The sequence below is a fragment of the Schistocerca nitens genome, chromosome 7 (assembly GCF_023898315.1).
Source record: "Schistocerca nitens isolate TAMUIC-IGC-003100 chromosome 7, iqSchNite1.1, whole genome shotgun sequence".
NCBI classification, from domain to species: Eukaryota; Metazoa; Arthropoda; class Insecta; order Orthoptera; family Acrididae; genus Schistocerca; species Schistocerca nitens.
This window is the reverse complement of record NC_064620.1, coordinates 161416360-161436663: the sequence shown is the minus strand read 5'-3', so window position 1 is coordinate 161436663 and position 20304 is coordinate 161416360. Positions and strand designations below refer to the sequence as shown.

Sequence of the window (20304 nt, the reverse complement as noted above, 5' to 3'; positions counted from 1 at the left end):
CACCACAAAACAATCTGCACAGTCTATAAGTGAAATAAGGTATATGGACACAAAATTAGAGACTGCAGACTGTGGCAAATTTCTTGGCGTATTAGTTAATAAAAACCTGTTATGTAGTCACCATGTGGACAACACACTGGGTCGACTGAATAGCCTTATATATATTATGAATATCTTGTATAGTATTGATTTACATCTACATCTACATTTATACTCCGCAAGCCACCCAACGGTGTGTGGCGGAGGGCACGTTACGTGCCACTGTCATTACCTCGCTTTTCTGTTCCAGTCGCGTATGGTTCGCGGGAAGAACGACTGTCTGAAAGCCTCCGTGCGCGCTCGAATCTCTCTAATTTTACATTCGTGATCTCCTCGGGAGGTATAAGTAGGGGGAAGCAATATATTCAATGTCTCATCGAGAAACGCACCCTCTCGAAACCTGGACAGCAAGCTACACCGCGATGCAGAGCGCCTCTCTTGCAGAGTCTGCCACTTGAGTTTGCTAAACATCTCCGTAACGCTATCATGGTTACCAAATAACCCTGTGATGAAACGCCCGGCTCTTCTTTGGATCTTCTCTATCTCCTCCGTCAACCCGATCTGGTACGGATCCCACATTGATGAGCAATAGTCAAGTATAGGTTGAACGAGTGTTTTGTAAGCCAACTCCTTTGTTGATGGACTACATTTTCTAAGGACTCTCCCAATGAATCTCAACCTGGTACCCGCCTTACCAAAAATTAATTTTATACGATCATTCCACTTCAAATCGTTCCGCACGCATACTCCCAGATATTTTACAGAAGTAACTGCAACCAGTGTTTGTTCCGCTATCATATAATCATACAATAAAGGATCCTTCTTTCTATGTATTCGCAATACATTACATCTGTCTATGTCAAGGGTCAGTTGCCACTCCCTGCACCAAGTGCCTATTCGCTGAAGATCTTCTTGCATTTCGCTACAATTTTCTAATGCTGCAACTTCTCTGTATACTACAGCATCATCCGCAAAAAGCCGCATGGAACTTCTGACACTATCTACTAGGTCATTTATATATATTGTGAAAAGCAATGGTCCCATAACACTCCCCTGTGGCACGCCAGAGGTTACTTTAACGTCTGTAGACGTCTCTCCATTGATAACAACATGCTGTGTTTTGTTTGCTAAAAACTCTTCAATCCAGCCACACAGCTGGTCTGATATTCCATAGGCTCTTACTTTGTTTATCAGGCAACAGTGCGGAACTGTATCGAACACCTTCCGGAAGTCAAGGAAAATAGCATCTACATGGGAGCCTGTATCTAATATTTTCTGGGTCTCATGAACAAATAAAGTGAGTTGGGTCTCACACGATCGCTGTTTCCGGAATCCATGTTGATTCCTACAGAGTAGATTCTGGGTTTCCAAAAACGACATGATACTCGAGCAAAAAACATGTTCTAAAATTCTACAACAGATCGACGTCAGAGATATAGGTCTATAGTTTTGCGCATCTGCTCGACGACCCTTCTTGAAGACTGGGACTACCTGTGCTCTTTTCCAATCATTTGGAACCTTCTGTTCCTCTAGAGACTTGCGGTACACGGCTGTTAGAAGGGGGGCAAGTTCTTTCGCGTACTCTGTGTAGAATCGAATTGGTATCCTGTCAGGTCCAGTGGACTTTCCTCTGTTGAGTGATTCCAGTTGCTTTTCTATTCCTTGGACACTTATTTCAATGTCAGCCATTTTTTCGTTTGTGCGAGGATTTAGAGAAGTAACTGCAGTGCGATCTTCCTCTGTGAAAACGCTTTGGAAAAAGGTGTTTAGTATTTCAGCTTTATGCGTGTCATCCTCTGTTTCAATGCCATCATCATCCCGGAGTGTCCGGATATGCTATTTCGAACCACTTACTGATTTAACGTAAGACCAGAACTTCCTAGGATTTTCTGTCAAGTCGGTACATAGAATTTTACTTTAAAATTCACTGAACGCTTCCCGCATAGCCGTCCTTATGCTAACTTTGACATTGTTTAGCTTCTGTTTGTCTGAGGGGTTTTGGCTGCATTTAAACTTGGAGTGAAGCTCTTTTTGCTTTCGCAGTAGTTTGCTAACATTGTTGTTGAACCACGGTGGGTTTTTCCCGTCCCTCACAGTTTTACTCGGCACGTACCTGTCTAAAACGCATTTTACAATCGCCTTGAAATTTTTCCATAAACACTCAACATTGTCAGTGTCGGAACAGAAATTTTCGTTTTGATCTGTTAGGTAGTCTGAAATCTGCCTTCTATTACTCTTGCTAAACAGATAAACCTTCCTCCTTTTTTTTATATTCCTATTAACTTCCCATATTCAGGGATGCTGCAACGGCCTTATGATCACTGATTCCCTGTTCTGCACTTACAGAGTCAAAAAGTTCGGGTCTGTTTGTTATCAGTAGGTCCAAGATGTTATCTCCACGAGTCTGTTCTCTGTTTTATTAGCTGTAAGAAAAACTGTATATAATGCATATTTTGTTTCAGTCATTAGGTATAGCATAATTTTCTGGGGGTCTGAAAAAACAAATTTACTTAGAGCTTTTAGACTACAAAAAAGAACCATCCAAGCAATGGTGAGAGCAAAACCACAGCAACATTGTAAACCTTTATTTGTAAAACTAGATCTAATGAGCATTCCAAGCATATACATCTATGAAACTCTCACTTTCACGAAAAGAAACCCACAACTTTTTGAGGGAACTACTTCTTGCATCAATATGATACTAGATATGGAACGAGCTACATGTTACCTACCCACCGTTTAAAGTCATATGAAAAAACTCCATACTACATGGGCATGAAATTTGTAAATAAAATATGGAAAGATATGGATGACCCAAATGTAAAAGGTACCAAGAGAGACCTGGAAAAATATCTGAAAGATAAATGTTACTATAGTGTAGAAGATTTCGTGAATGGCAACAATGCATTATAATTGTAATTAAAATACTTCTTTGAAGATGTTACACCATATATATTATTAGTTTATTGTCTACTTTAGTATTATTATATACAGTGTAAAACTGACAAGTCACCTATGTCACAATCTTTGATTGTATAAGGCATCTTATGTGATGATAAAATTTGAATTGAACTGAGTCTTATTTACAGCATCACTGCATTCACCCCATTGAAGAATATTTAAATTTATGAAGTTTGTGTTATATAAATACAAATGTATGAAGCGTATTATTGTAACCTTAAATACGTGTGCCTAGAAATGACTTTCAGCTGTATATTTATAACTTGATTTGTCCAATGTGTTATGCATAAGTTGCTTTGTAGACAACAGGACAAATAAATACAACAACAATAACAACAACAACAACAACAACAACAACAGCCCTGCCACTGACAGGGTGGAATATACCTTTTACGCAAATGGAAAAAGATGTTCCATGTGGGTGCATAGTGCAGGTGTTGTTTCTGGATTTTCAGAGGAGAATGGCCCATGAAGCGAGTCTCTGGGTGTACGCACGGTATAAGGACTGACTAGGGTGTTTTGTAGAATGTGTGTGTGGAGGCATATGATTTTGGGAGGGATAGGAAGACGATATCATAAACAAGTTAAGTTATGTAGTTAATGTGCTAAATGGCTTTGAATTTTCTAAATGTGTTCAAATGTGTGTGAATTCCTAAGGGACCAAACTGCTAAGGTCATTGGTCCCTAGACTTACACACTACTTAAACTAACTTATGCTAAGAACACCACACACACCCATGCCCAAGGGAGGACTCAAACCTCCGGTGGGAGTGATTGTGCAATTAGCGACATGGAGCCTCTAACTGTGCGGCCAGTCCATGCAGCTTAAATTTTCTCAGACTTATAGTAATCTCAAGAGGTTCAAAATTCATGGGCTTTTAATTGAGTAGTCTACTTATTAATGAATTACAAACTTAAAAAAATGAACTATTTTACAATCAGTTAACATTATATGTTTTCCTATAATATGTTAGAATGATAGATACATCCAAGAGGAATTTGGCAAATTGAGAACATACATACTTGTTCCTGATGAATAGTTGTCATGAATGTGATTTCCTTGAGAAAATCCTTCTTGCTGATTTACTCTCACAGCTGCTTGACCCACCCGATCATGATGAATGCTACAAGGAACAGAAATTATTGCTACACATTGTTCAAGTACATTATACAAATAAAAATCTCTCATACTTTTTCATTCATTAATTATCTTACAAAACTAGAAAAAATTACACGTGTGTGATTTTCTGTGAGGGGCAATAGACTTTTCATATTATACTAACAAAATGTTATTAAATGCCAAACTGAAAATTCTAAAAGCATACACATACTGTATTAAAGGCTTTTTGTTTTGAAGGCCTCCAGGAATAACCTCTGGTGTTCGACTATTTAGTGTGACTATACATCTCTGATAGCGTTCTGGCCTCCATGCCTCGGTATCTGGTTTGTATGACTGTATACGGCGGCCGTATCTGTTACCATACTTATTCTGCAACATTAAATCATGTTTAGTTGCAATGTTCTCTTTATGTGACATATTTACTTACTATATTACCATGCAGACTGAAAAAAATGTGATTATGGGTAATGTTGCTGGAAACTCTGTTATTTCAGCATTTTATTAAAGATAGAAGATAATATATTAACATGAAGATTACACAAGGTACAAGAAAGTACTTCCACATGAGTGTTTACTACCATGCAAACAAAAGGCACACCTGAATATACGGAGTACAATATCTGAAAGAGCTAAAAGCTATCATAAAGACTTGTAGCACCAAACCCTTCATCTCACACTGAAATGGTGAATGACAATTTCTTGGCTTCTCCATAAAGCTGCAATCCACCATGAAATTAGTTCTCAGAGAACTAGTTATCTATTTACAGGATGGTGATTTTTTACAGTGGAGGAATCAAAGCAGAATTTCAGTAGTGCAAAGATTGGCAACAGGAATGTAAAATTGTGCACTTCACAAAATGGAAAAAATGTATTATCCAATAACTATAATATCAATGGCCCAAATTTGAAACAGCCAACTCTTACAAATACCTGGGAGCACAAATCTTTGGGGATACGATTTGGAAAGCTCACATAATCAAACAATGGAAAATCCATGAAGGAATAATGACAGGGTTATGGAAAGAGTAGAATGCTACACACCATATGGACAGGATGTTGAATTGCAGATAGGCACAACAAAAAGACTGCTATACAAGTGAGCTTTTGTGCAAAATGCCTTCTTCTAATGTAGAAAACACACACATTCACGCAGGCACAACTCACACACATGACCACTGTCTCTGAGTCTGGAGTGCGAGCAACTTTGCCTGATGGGAGAAGCAATTTGGGGGATGGGGTAAGGAGGTGCCAGGCACGGGGAGGGATAGGTTGAAGGGGTGGGGATGGGTATAGCGCTGCTTGTGGGAGCACGTACAGATGTACGAGGTGCATTCAAGTTCTAAGGCCTCCGATTTTTTTTCTAATTAACTTCTCACCCGAAATCAATGAAACTGGCGTTACTTCTTGACATAATCGCCCTGCAGATGTACACATTTTTCACAATGCTGACACCATGATTCCATGGCAGCGGCAAAGGCTTCTTTAGGAGTCTGTTTTGACCACTGCTTGTGGGAGCACGTACAGATGTACGAGGTGCATTCAAGTTCTAAGGCCTCCGATTTTTTTTCTAATTAACTTCTCACCCGAAATCAATGAAACTGGCGTTACTTCTTGACATAATCGCCCTGCAGATGTACACATTTTTCACAATGCTGACACCATGATTCCATGGCAGCGGCAAAGGCTTCTTTAGGAGTCTGCTTTGACCACTGGAAAATCACCGAGGCAATAGCAGCATGGCTGGTGAATGTGCAGCCACGGAGAGTGTCTTTCATTGTTGGAAAAAGCCAAAAGTCACTAGGAGCCAGGTCAGGTGAGTAGGGAGCATGAGGAATCACTTCAAAGTTGTTATCACGAAGAAACTGTTGTGTAACGTTAGCTCGATGTGCGGGTGCGTTGTCTTGGTGAAACAGCACATGCGCAGCCCTTCCCGGACGTTTTTGTTGCAGTGCAGGAAGGAATTTGTTCTTCAAAACATTTTCGTAGGATGCACCTGTTACCGTAGTGCCCTTTGGAATGCAATGGGTAAGGATTACGCCCTCGCTGTCCCAGAACATGGACACCATCATTTTTTCAGCACTGGCAGTTACCCGAAATTTTTTTGGTGGCGGTGAATCTGTGTGCTTCCATTGAGCTAATTGGCACTTTGTTTCTGGATTGAAAAATGGCATCCACGTTTCATCCATTGTCACAACCAACGAAAAGAAAGTCCCATTCATGCTGTCATTGCTTGGCAACATGCCACACGGACAGCCATGTGGTCGTCCGTCAGCATTCGTGGCACCCACCTGGATGACACTTTTCACATTTTCAGGTCGTCATGCTGGATTGTGTGCACAGAACCCACAGAAATGCCAACTCTGGAGGCGATCTGTTCAACAATCATTCGGCGATCCCCCAAAACAATTCTCTCCACTTTATCGATCATGTCATCAGACTGGCTTGTGCGAGCCCGAGGTTGTTTCGGTTTGTTGTCACACGATGTTATGCCTTCATTAAACTGTCGCACCCACGAACGCACTTTCGACACATCCATAACTCCATCACCACATGTCTCCTTCAACTGTCAATGAATTTCAATTGGTTTCACACCACGCAAATTCAGAAAACGAATGATTGCACGCTGTTCAAGTAAGGAAAATGTCACCATTTTAAGTATTTAAAACAGTTCTCATTCTCGCCGCTAGCGGTAAAATTCCATCTGCTGTACGGTGCTGCCATCTCTGGGATGTATTGACAATGAATGCGGCCTCATTTTAAAACAATGAGCATGTTTCTATCTCTTTCCAGTCTGGAGAAAAAAAATTGGAGGCCTTAGAACTTGAATGCACCTCGTATTAGGGACAGGGTAGGGCTGCTATGGTCAGTCAGGTGGTTGGGGAACGGGGGGGAGGGGGGGAGGAAGAAGAGGAGAGAAGTAAAGGAGGGGAAAATGAGAGAGAGAGAGAGAGAGAGAGAGAGAGAGAGAGAGAGAGAGAGAGAGAGAGAGAGAGAGAGACCAGTAGGTGCATTGGTGGTATAGAAGGCTGTGTAGTGTTGAATTGGGGCAGAAAAGGGGTAGGTGGCTGAAGAACATGGACTACCAAAGAGTAAGACAAGGGGGATTTTGGGAATGTAGGATATACTGCAGGGAGAGTTCCCACTTTTCCTGAACTGCACAGGTGGGAACACTCCCTGAAATTGGCCTCAACCTTCACTAGTCCCCAGCCCCTTCCCTCCTCCCACTCCAGTGCTACATAGCCCTCTATTCCAGCAACATGCCCACTAGCTTTTCTCCCCCCCCCCTGCCCCACTCTCTCTCTCCTCCTCTTTCCCCTCCTTTACTTCTCCGCCTCTTCCATCCCCTCCCCCCATCAAACCTCACACGACAGTACCCAACACTAACCCCTGCACATTTCCATAAGCTGCAATACATCCTTGCCCATACCTATTTTGCTATCCTTCCCTCTCCGTACCCCTACCCCCTCCTTACAGCCCCCCCTCCCTCTCCATCTCCTCTGCCTGCCCAGACTACTACTCCCATCAGGCACAGCTGCCACAGTGCGGCCTCAGGAGCCAGCAACAATGGTTGTGGTCAGTCAGGTGGTTGGGGAACGGGGGGGAGGGGGGGAGGAAGAAGAGGAGAGAAGTAAAGGAGGGGAAAATGAGAGAGAGAGAGAGAGAGAGAGAGAGAGAGAGAGAGAGAGAGAGAGAGAGAGAGAGAGACCAGTAGGTGCATTGGTGGTATAGAAGTTGTGCTTGTGTAAATGTGTGCATGTGTACATGTATGTGTGTGTGTTTCCTATGCTAAAAGAAGGCCTTCTGGCCAAAAGCTTACATGTATGGCACTCTTTTTGTTGTGCCTGTTTGTGTCTCAATATCTCCTCTGTATTGCAAGCAGCAATCTATCCATTTCATAATATTGTCAAATATCACATAATCTGAGTCATATATATGACAGTGGTATTTAAGCAGTCATTCTTCCCAGTACATCTAGAGATGCTGTTTTAGGTGCAAGCTGACTGGTCACAATTCAGTTTGTGGCTCATTTCTGTATGGGTCATCCTGGGATGCTCTGTTGTCAGTTTGTCCGCAATGTGCTTGAGTTTTCTGTGCTTATAAGTTTCGTATTCATATTATTTTTAAAGGATCCAGTGCAAGATCCCAAGTTTTACTCAGCCAATAGCCCATCTCCCAATTGCCAGGTTCTCCATCAGTTGAATCTCAATTGCTTCCCTCATTACACTGTTTCATTATCTAGGTGTCTGGGCTAAGATTCTCTTTTCTTCATAGTTCATGGAATGATCTAGTTCCATGCAATGTTCAGTGATTGCTGACTTGATTGGTTTTTACAGATGAGTGTGGTGTGCATGTTCTTGGCATTTAAGGTCAACAGTTCCTGTAGTCTGTCAAACATATGATAAGCCACATTGGCTAGCTTTCACAGACCAAGATCATGTTTAACATTCCCAATGAGTCCTCTGTTCTTGGTTGGTGGACAGACACACAATGGACGATGTACTTTCTCAGTATCCTGCTGACTTTATCCTGATCTTCTTCCTGGTCAGATGGTTGAGTGTCTGAGTGAACGAACTTCCCAATCTGCTTAGCAGTATATCTATTTCTGCAGAATTCAGTGTCTAGATGTTCCTTCTTTGACATCAACTTGTCTTTGTCTAATGATAACTATGTCCTGTGGACATGAACTCAGTGGTACCCTCCGTTGTGTACATTCAGTAGTCCACACAGCCTTGCTAGTACTGGAGGTCCTGACCACAATTCTTTGATGAGCATGTCTGGTTGCCTGTTGCCTTCAATACAGTACTGATCTTCCTGCCACTCTAGACATGGATCAGATTCCAGTCATCTATATGCCTTGTTATCAACAAGTTGATGAATTTTCTCATTATAATCCGGTAGCTGCATAATGACTACATAGAATTTCCTTTGTCTATTGGCACCATAAAAATGCTGCTACCTCTTCATAGTTTCTTCAGTGTCATCCTCTCATCCTTGGTGATGTTTGATTTTGGTAGTTTTGTCTTGGTAATCGCTCTGCAAGTTCAACAGCAGATTTCTCTGTCAGATTCAGGGGACTCTTGTTGGCAATTTGCTTCACTGAACTGATAAATACTGAGATAGGGACACTGCTCGGTGTTGGTGTAAAGTTGAGGAATTTGCTGAGTATCTTCAGGGTGATGTCATCAAGACACTGGCTACTTAAATTAATCACAGTCCTTATATCATCTGCCTGCTCTGACTTCTTTCACATATGATCAAACTTCGCAGATTGGCTGCCCTGGAATTTTATTTAGCCTACCAGGGCATTTTTATGTGTGTGCGCCCTGCTAGAGACCAAATCTTTGTTTGCTAGTGACACTACCGTACACAGGTGTAAATGTAAAATATTCCCAGAAACCACATCTAGTCTGTGGTGCATGTCTCAAATCCTTTCCCTCACAAATGCCATGCATCCCAGATGTTTGCTCTTGTTTGCCACTCTGGAGTTATGATGTATTTGATCCTGGTGAAAATCAGTACTATTTCTACATCACAATATCTTAGCAGAAAGAAAAGAAAACTGAGCATCTTCCTTCCCTCTGTTGCAACTTATCTATCCTCATGAAAATGTGGTACGTCCCCTCCCCATAGTGCCAGCTGATGTACTTCTTCAGGCTTTCTCAGCAGTTTGCTAATATTCTTGAGATTCTTGAGTTCTTGTGTTTACTGTCAGATATCGCCAACATTGTTGCACAATATTTTGGTGAAGTGACTCGTCACCTACACCATATGTTAAATGAGGCTGATCATTGGATGAATGAGTCCATAATTTGTACCCTCAGTCATCCCGCTCCATCCAAGTACTGCTCTTGTAGCCTTCCCACTCCATCTACGATCCACTATCACTGCTTTCCTTCTCTGTCTGCAGTCTGCTCCTGCAGGTCTGTCCTTAGGCATCTGCATCACCTGATACCCATTCTGCAGCCCAACTCACCATCTTTCTGCTCCTGCAGGCACTATTCTTAAGCATCTGTGCTGCCTGATACTCCTTTTGAGGTCCACTCCTGCTGTTTTCTCACTCCATCTGTGGCCCACTCCCACAAGAATTGCCTTTGGGCACTTATGCAGCCTCATACTCCATCTGTGGTTTGCGTTTCCTGCCTTCCTTCTCCCACATGTGCTACCCTCTGGTGTCAGCACTGCCCAGTGCTCCATAGTTTGTTCTCATTTTGAATAATAACTGCTTGGCTAATCTTGTAAAGAGCCGAGCCCCCTCATACCAGACAGTGTGCTCTACATGTTATCTACTCCCACATGTGTCATCTTTGGCTGTTCTGCGTTTGGTCCAGGCTGACTGGCTGTGTTCTGTTTGAGGTCTGTTCTCATTTGGATCATCCTAGGATACTCTACTGTCAGTCTGTTCTTCATAGCAGCATGCTTAAGGTTTCTGTACTGACGAGTTCTGCAGTTATTGTGCTTCTGGTAGGTCCAGTGAAGGATCCTGAGATTTACTCAGCTGATAGCCCCTCTCCCAGCTGATTAGGTCCTCTGTTAATCAACTCTTGATCAATTCTCTCATGACACTGTCACAGTATCTGAGTAACTCAGCTGTGATTTTCATCTCTTCATAACTCATTGAATGATCAATATCCATGCAGTTATCAGCAATGCCTGGTTTGGTTGATTGTTGCAGTTCGTGTGGTGTGGATGTTCTTGGCATCTGACATCAACAGTTCTTGTAGTTTGTCCAACATGTGACATCCCATATTGGCAAGATATACTATGAATTCATTGGTTTTGTATGCCAAGTTCCTCTTTAACGTTCCCCAGTAGTACTCTGATCTTGGTTGGCAAGCAGGACACACACCTGATGATATATTTTCTCAGTATTCTGCAGACTCTGGTGGAGACATATCCTGCATAGTGCAGACAAGCCAGACATTGGGTTTATCTTGATCTTCTTCCTCATCATGTGATCAAGTATCCGGGTGAAAGGCCTCCACATTGTGCTTAGTAATGTATATATTTCTGCAGAACACTGTGTATAGATCTTCTGTCTCTGACATCAAGCTGTCTTCACCATGGAGAGAGCCCAGCATGAAACCTACAGAGTGATTACCAAGACAAAACCACTGAAATGAAACACCTCCAAGGTTGAGAGATCTGCACTGAAGAAAGCCTAAGGAAACAGCAGCACTGAGGGGTTGCCAGAAGACAAAGGAAACTGTATACTCATTATGCAATGAATGGATTATAATGAGAAAATACACTAACTTCTTGATAACTGGCATATAGATAACTGGAACACAATCTGGATTGGGTAGGATGACCAGTACTTTGTTGAAGGCAATAGACATGCCAGACATGCTCATCAAAGAATCACGGTCAACTTCTCCAGTACCACCAAAGTTGTGTGGACTACCTAAGGTGCACAAATAGTGTGTGCCACTGCATCCAACTGTCAGCGACAATGATGAGGAAACATACCAACAAGCTAAGTACTTAAAGACACTGCTGAGCCCATGTGAGGGGAACTAAATTCAATACATCTGTAACTCTGTGGATTAAACAGAATGAAGGCTCTACATATCTCAGAGATGCATATAATAGTCAGTTTTGATGTGATTCCCTGTTTACCATGGAGTCACTGAAATACTCATTTGAGCTGATGCAGAAAAGTTTGATGATGCTCTGACAGATCTTTCCAAGTATGCATTGAGCTCTACATACCACTTATATTATGAAAAGACAAAGGCAGTAGCCATGAGCAGTTCCTTCTATCCAGGGTGTGTCAATCTATTCACCCACAATATCAAGCACAAAGCATTAAAGATCAAGGAACAAATGTGTTTTTTTAGGTACGTTGGTGACAACCTTTGTGATTTGGCCCTATGGCAGGAACAGCCTCAGCGAGTTCTTGCAACATCTAAACTCTTGTCATCTGAACATAATGTTCATCATGGAATTGGAAAAGAATGGTCAGCTACCATTCCTGGATGTACTGGTTTATATCTGCAGGTGAGTAGCTGTCACACTCAGAACATCAGAATGGGGTCCTAAAGACCCAGGTGTACAGGGAATGCTGATTATCTTAAGAAGTCTACCTGATGTCAGAGAGGGAACATCTACACACTGTATGCTGCAGGAATGTGTACACTGCAAAGGAGATTGGGGGGCCATTCACTTGGACACTTTATTACATAATGAGGAAGAAGATCAGGAAAAACCCAATGCAGTGGCTATCTGCCCTATGCAGAATCTGTCTCTGCCAAAATAAGAAGGATACTTGGGGAGGGGGGGGGGGGGGGAGGACACATCAAGAATATGTCCTGTCTCAGGAATGTTAAAAATGTCATAGTCTGGACAAAGTACAAGGACTTTTGACATCAAATGCCAAGAACATCAATGTCATATTCATTTGTGACAAGCAACCAAATCAGCCATTGCTGAAAACTGTATGGAACTAGATCATTCCATGAGCTATGATGAAACAGATTTCTTCTTATGGGGCAGCCACAACTGTATAAGTCCATTTTGTAAAATGGAGAAACTGCACAACAGTTGCAGCCACTGTGCAGTTTCTTCATTTTAAAAAAATGAGCTATGAAGAGATGAGAATCATAGCCCAGATGCCCAGTTACTGGGATAGTGTTGCGAAGGAGTTGACTGAGATACAATTGACAGAGAACTTAATCAATAGGGACATGGGTTATCATCTGAATAAAGTTTGGGATCCTGCACTGGATCTATTAGAAAGACAACAAATGCAGAACTCACCAACAAAGAAATCTCAAGTACACTATCAGCTGGATTGGACTGACAACACAACTTCCCAGTACACCCCAAACAAGAACAGACGACAAACAGAATGTGATCAGCAGCTTGGTTAGACCAAAAACAAAATACTTGAGGATGGCACCTGCAGGTATGGTCCACAGATGGAGTGGGAAGGCAGAGGGTACAAATTACAGGTAACCTCCAGCTGACTCCCAGTCTAAGGTAGTACCTGATGAATGCAATGAGTCAAGTTTGACAGCATGGTGGATTCTTTCTATTGGTTATGTCTTTTATACTTCCACAAATAACCAACTTTTTCTGCTAAATCTTCATCTCATTTATCTACTGCCATGTAAAACTTAAACCTGAAAATTTTATTTAGACTTAACATCACTTGAATTTATTGCTATGATTATCATTTTGATTATCCTCTTTTAAGTCTGGGGCAATTAGTTTTCATTAGGGTACTCAAATTTTGAGTTTAATTAACTGATATTAGCATTACAGCAATATGCAAAAACCTAGAAACTAGTTGCCAAAATCCAATGCACTGACACTAGAAACATTTTCTACAAGCCAAATCACATTACAGTAAAATCCAACCTGGCCATTTTAAAGCATTATGTAGTTTTCAAAATATTAGTTTATTCCTAAACCATCCTTTATGACATCCTCTTGGTCACAAAAATAACCAGATCACAGTTTGAAAGCCTAGTAGTATGACCTATGTTGGGTGTACTTTTGGTGTTTGTTGGCTTATGCCACAATCATGCACATTTCGTATGTAAAAATATGCACACTGACAACTGCAAGACTCACTAATATTAACGTTTAAAGACTTTTGAGTGATTACAGTACCTCAAATTAAGGAACATTTTAACAGAACCATATTGTGATTAGAAAGAGGGTGGAATGTTATTAATCTTCAAAAAGAGTGATTGTTAGGCATTATGATGCTCATTATGGACTGAATGAAATGCACTACTGAAGCATAATCCCCAATAACAAATTACTAAAGGATTGTACTGAGTAGGAACTGTGATGATTTTGTGTAAGTTACATGTGAATTGTGTTGCCATGATTAAATAATTAATTTTGCCTCCAGACTATTGATAGGTAATTGTAGGCAGTGCTCTGTTTCTGTGCTCTCATAAGTTTTCAAAGTTGATAAACTGGTCACCACTGTTAATAATCAAATGTCCCAAGGAATAAATGTTTATATTAATGCAGTCTGGTGATGTGTACCATTTTGAATACATTCCAACCCACACCGATCTGGGCTTTCAGCTTCAATATGGTCAAGAGTGGTGCTACTAGTGAGAAACAACAAGACTCAGGTCAGTATTGCTACAATGTCACTGAAGTATCATGCTAAGAAGACAACAATATTCAGCAGTACACACAACAACTCCAGAATTTCACATTCAAAAATGTTTCATTAATTTAGTGGCCATGGCATTTGTATTCAGAATATCCCTTACAAAATGTGTTTGGAACACTCAGTCAAAGGGTCACTGTTATATTGAACAATACTAACCAATGGATTCAAGATTTCAAAGCAGTTTTCTACCCTGTATTTAACGAGTTGAAATTTGTCTTGGTTATATCAGCATTGTATTTGTGATATACAGGTAAAAAATATCAATTGAAACCCTTGCAGCTTTGAAAATATTAACAATTCTGTATGTAATTTAACTGCCTATGAAATCTACAACAGCCTAAAGTGGATACAAAGGTTTTTATTTACAAGAACGAAAGCTGCTTAATCAATGAACTGGCTTATGTTTGGAAGAAAGTTGCTCAGGCATGTTTTCCTGAATAAGCACTGCTCTTACACATAAACACGTTTTTACAAAAATCATGTCGTAACGATTTTAGTGAAAATAATTACACAATATGAAAATTTCTATGCTCAGTTGACTTGGAAATGACTCAAAACCTAAAATTTATGATAATGTCTGACATAAAACCAAACTGCAAACTGTGCACAACATGCTGGAAAGATGTTTGCAAAATGAAAAATTCCACAGTTATTAATTTCATCTCGACCAGACAAAGCTGATGAGACCAATATTTCTGAAAATCTGACTACAAGCTTATCACCATTAAAATTTCAATAAATAGGTTCAAGAGAGGCTTTACAAAGTGAAACAATAATTTTAAAAAGTGTCACTTTTGGTGGACTTCATTGTACTGAACTAAGCAACCATGTGCAAAATAAATAAATAAAATTTGTAAATGTTTACATTACAACATTAACAGTTGATCAAAGAAATTAAGAAAATGCTGAACATAAATAGGCATCAAGAAAATAATTCACATTTTGACCTTAATTCATCAGAGCTGGTCCATTAAAAAAAAAATCTATGAAGAATTTTGTGTTTCAGGAAAGAAAAGCAGCAAGTATGTTAAAAATGAATGGAAAAAAGGAATATTAGCTATTATCATATGCAACAAAGCAACTATAAGGGGAAAAAACCACTTTCCAGGAGACGTAATGCAGGTTACAGGACTTTTTGAAGATCAAGATGGTTCAAATGGTTCTGAGCACTATGGGACTTAACATCTGAGGTCATCAGTCCCCTAGAACTTAGAACTACTTAAACCTAACTAACCTAAGGGCATCACAAACATCCATGCCCGAGCAGAATTCAAACCTGCGACCGTAGCAGTCACGCGGTTCCAGACTGAAGCGCCTAGAACCGCATGGCCACCACGGCCGGCGAAGATCAAGAATTTAGTTCAGTTTGTGCAGGCAACAAAGCCTGTGTTTTTCCAGTCTAGTAGACACAAGAAAATGTTCAGAAGCAAAAGTATTTGCTATTGATCAGGTTGAAAGAATGTTTGTTGCTTATCGAAACACAAATGAATTACACCCAAAGTGATGGTAGGTGTGGCAGGTCCACTCTCAGTTTGTGTGTGTACAATACATCAGAAAGTAATTTCACTATTAGTGGTACAACGGATGTCCAGCACATCCCATGTGTCCTCCAACTGGCCAACTACTGTGGCCACCCTGGGAACTGCCTGCATCGAGGTTGATCCCTTATACATGTTTGAGTGGGAAGTCGTGCCATGGTGCGTCAGGCAGTGGAAGTCTCTATGGGGCTGACCAGAGGGCCTCCACAGTTTGTCTGACAAACAGGTTTCAGGTGATACCTGTGTTTAATAAACATCCTGAGTCAGATGCAGTCATTTTCCCTGTTTCAGAGGAAGTCTCTCAGCCTGCAACATGAGGGCAGTCACAGAGGAAGGGATTACTGATAGTTGGAAGCTCCAACTTTATGTGTGTAATGGAGCCCAGTAGGAGTGTGGCTGCCAAGGAAGGGAAGGAATCCAGTGTGCACTCTGCATGCATATGGAAGCAGTCATTATAGATGTAGAGTGGGAGCTCTCAGATGTCATGAAGAGCAAAGGGTGCAACAAATGGCAGGTGGTGGCTCAAGTCAGTACTAACTATGTGTGTTGCTTCCACATACCGAGAACAGAACAGAGTGCATCCAACTGCAGATGGTGGCTCACATTGTTTCTAACAATGTGTGTTCCTTCAGATTGGAAGAGAATCTCTATAGTTTCAGGCTGTTAGCTGAAATGGTAAAAACTGCCAATCTTGCATGCAAGATGAAGGTAGAGCTCACCATCTGTAGCCTCATCGACATGACTGATTGTGGACCTTTGGCACAGAGATGAGTGGAGGATCTAAATCAGAGGCTCAGACATATAGGCTGCAGATTCCTCGACTTGCACCACAGGGTGGAGTTCTGCTTAATAGGTCAATGGTCCAGTACACACAGGAAGTAGTTACACAGGTAGTGGGGGTTGTTTGGAGGGGACTGGGAGTTTTTTTAGATTAGAGGATCTTGGGAAGCTACAGAAAGGGCATCAGTCTAAAAGGATGCAGGGCAAACAAAAGACAAGGGCAGACCTAACAGCAATCAGTAATGTAGTTGCAATTTGTCATGGGTGCATTGGGAAAGAACCAGAGCTCCAAGCACTGAAGCTCAAATTGTTATATATAAGGTAAGCTGGCTAAAGCCGAAGACAAGTTTAGGTGAAATTTTTACAGAGGACATAGATGTGTTCAGAAAGAACAGATTAAATATAGTTGTTGGTGGAGCATTTATTGCTGTCAGAAATAATTTACATTGTAGTGAAATTAAAGTATGCAGCTCCTGTGAGTTAGTATGAGTAGAGGTTATAATTGACAGCCACAATAAATTAATAATTGGTTCTTTTTACTAATCCCCTCCCCCAACTCAGATGATACATTTGCTGAGCAGTTCAAAGACACCTTGAATCTCATTTCAAATAGGTATCCCAGTCACACAGTTCTAGCTGGTGGTGACTTCTATGTACCCTCGATATGTTGGTGAAAATACATGTTTAAAGCTGGTGGTAGGCATAAAACATCATGCAAAATCATACTTCATGCTTTCTCAGAAAATTATTTTGAACAATTAGTTCAGGAACCCATTCAAAGTGTAAATTGTTGCAAAAACATACTTGACCTCTTAGCAACAAATAATTCTGAGCAAATAGGGAGCAGCATAATGGGTACTAGAATTAGTGACCACAAAGTCACTGTAGCAAGATTGGATATCATAACATCCAAATCCACCAAAGATAAACAGAAAATGTATCTATTAAAAAAAAAAAAAGCAGATAAAAATTCATGTGATGCCTTTCTAAGAGACAGTCTTCACTCGTTCCAAACTGACTATATAAGCACAGAACAGATGTGGTTCTAATTCAAAGAAATAGTATTGATGGCAATTGAGAGATATATCCCAAATAAATTAATAAGAGATGGTACTGATCGCCCAAAGTACACGAAACAGGTCAGAACACTGTTGTAGAAGAAGAAAAAAAAGAGCATGTCAAATTTAAAAGGATGCAAAATCCCCAAGATTGGCGAAGTTTTACAGAGCTTGAAGTTTTGCATGATCTCCTTAATAGTTTCCACAATGAAACTCCATCTTAAAATCTGGAAGAAAACTCAAAGATCCTGGTCATATGTAGAGTACACTAGTGCATGATGCCACAATACCTTGACTGCAGGACAGCAATGGTACTGTTATTGATGGCAGAGTCACTAAAGCAGAATTACTAAACACAGTTCTCTGAAATTCCTTTACCAAAGAAGGCAAAGGAAATATTTTAGAATTTGAACCAAGAACAACTGCCAACATGAGTAACTTAGATATAGATATCCTCGGTGTAGCAAAACAGCTTAAATCACTTAATAAAGGCAAGGCCTCCAGACCAGACTTCTTACCACATAGGTTCCTTTCAGAGTATCCTGATACTATTGCTCCATACTTAGTAATCAAATACAACAACTCACTACTTGAAAGATCCTTACCTAAAAGCTGGAAAGTTGCACAGGTCACACCAATACTCAGGACAGGGAGTATGAGTAATCTGCTGAATTAAAGACCCATATCATCACTGCTGATTTAAAGTAGGATTATGAAACATATATTATGTTTGAATATTATGAATAACCTCAAAGAAAGCGGATTATTAACAAACAGCTGACAAAAATTCAGAAAATATTGTTCTTGTGAAACACAACTAGCTCTTTATTCTTATGAAATAATGAGTGCTATTGACAGGGGATATCAATATGATTCCAGATTTTTAGATTTCCAGACGGCTTCACACTGTTGCTCACAAGCAACTGAGTCTTGGGGGCGGCTGATCTTCAGCAACCACATTTACGTTTTATTGAAGGATAAAAACAGCCAATTGGTTGCACAAATTTTATTGCATTGACCTCATTTTGATATCAACTAAGGGTATGTCATAAGAATAATTTACAATTACCTATAACATTTTCTTAATCCACATACGAGAACAACAAGCACATTAAAACCTTAAGTAGCACTAGAAGTATTAAAAACAGAAAAAGTATTACTTACACAGATTCATATTGCATGGAAACATATTAAAAACATATGAGCTCAAGTGCTCAAGTCAAATAAATAAAAGTTATTTTGTGAAGCTAACACTAAAACCACAAGTACAGCATGGCATTAGGACTGACATCATACCAAAAGGTTGGTCAGCTGATTAGGTCTCTACATGGAAACAGAGCAGTGCATGCCACCAATAGAGTGTGAATAGTGTAGAGCAGCACAAATGAAGGAAACAATATAATAAATGAAAATAATTATAACAAGAGACCAAGCTTAATAACAGAAGTATAAAGACAGGTAATAAATGAAATATAAAGGAAAATGCTTTAAAATGAAGCAGCAGTTGTACGCACCATCTGTCCTGTGCAGATAGCATTTAAGTGCTTAAAATGAACAGGATTAACATAGTAGGAATAAACAGCTATGGAAAAAATAAAAACAATTAAAAGGGGAGGTAAATGATGTTTGAGAATTGTGTGTAAAGATCTTCAGCCAAAGAATGATAGTATGTCAAATAGTTCTGAATGACAGTTTAAAGCCAAAAACAAATTTTTATTTTGCAAATGTAGCTGCTGATTAGACCATCATTAACAGACATATGCTTCAGAAATTTCCAGTTCCTCAAGAATAGCAAGCCTACAACATTAATTTTCTTTATGGAGGTAGTAACTTCATCGACTTCCTTTCCTTTGTGGCCTGTAATTAATAGAAAATGCAACATCCATATATTATTTTCTAGCAGATGATGAATTCTGCAGGAAATAGCCTGTAAGTATGGTAATGAGAATATTTTTTGCTTTTGTTGCTGTTATTATTGGTGATGTTGCCTAAACTATTGGCGATGTTGATAGTTTTTCCTTTGAAAATATTATCAACTAAGGAAGGTTCACAACCATTATTAGTTACTATAATTTTTATTGCACTCATTTCACATTCAAATTTTTCAGGTAATGAATGTGTTGAAATAACCCAGCAAACATATGAAAGGAAAATGGCTTTTTATGAGATTGGGGATGTGAAGATCTGGGAGGGTAAAATCTGGTTTGTACTAATTCTTTTCAAAAAATAGCAAAAGAGATCTTATCATTAATTATAGCTTGAGTAAGATCTAAATAATTAAGTTGATGACTCAGTTTCTAGTTCACAGGTGAAGTTAATTTTTTTCACTATGTTCATTAAAAATCTTAAATAAACAATCAGTTCCTCTATTGTCTATTAGGTCCACTGTAAATGGTCAGAATATCGCCTACATACCTAAATATCATAGAATACCTAGATCTGCAGCTGAATAATTTCGGGAAAAACTTTTCCTCCAATGAATTAATGAAGATGTCTGCTAGAATGTCTGTCACTGCAAGGCTGTCAGGTTGTCAGTACATTTTCCCAGTGAATTTAAAGTAGTGTATTTCATTACTATTTTGAGCAAATGAATAAGATCAGTAATTTGTTTCTCAGTAATTCCTTTTCTAAAGCACATATGTTATTTTCTATGACACTGATGATTGATTG

General features: G+C 39.9%; 1 protein-coding gene across 4 annotated transcripts in view; it reads right to left on the bottom strand.

Annotated features, from left to right (window-relative positions):
- LOC126195113 (uncharacterized) overlaps positions 1-20304 on the bottom strand; it is a 209289-nt gene that overhangs the window by 109886 nt on the left and 79099 nt on the right. For all 4 annotated transcript variants that reach the window (XM_049933583.1, XM_049933586.1, XM_049933584.1 and 1 more), the window contains exons 3-4: positions 4332-4489; positions 4024-4124 (exon numbers count right to left, since the gene is read on the bottom strand). In XM_049933583.1, coding sequence (XP_049789540.1) covers positions 4024-4124; positions 4332-4489 — 259 coding nt within the window. The remainder of the gene's footprint in view (positions 1-4023; positions 4125-4331; positions 4490-20304) is intronic.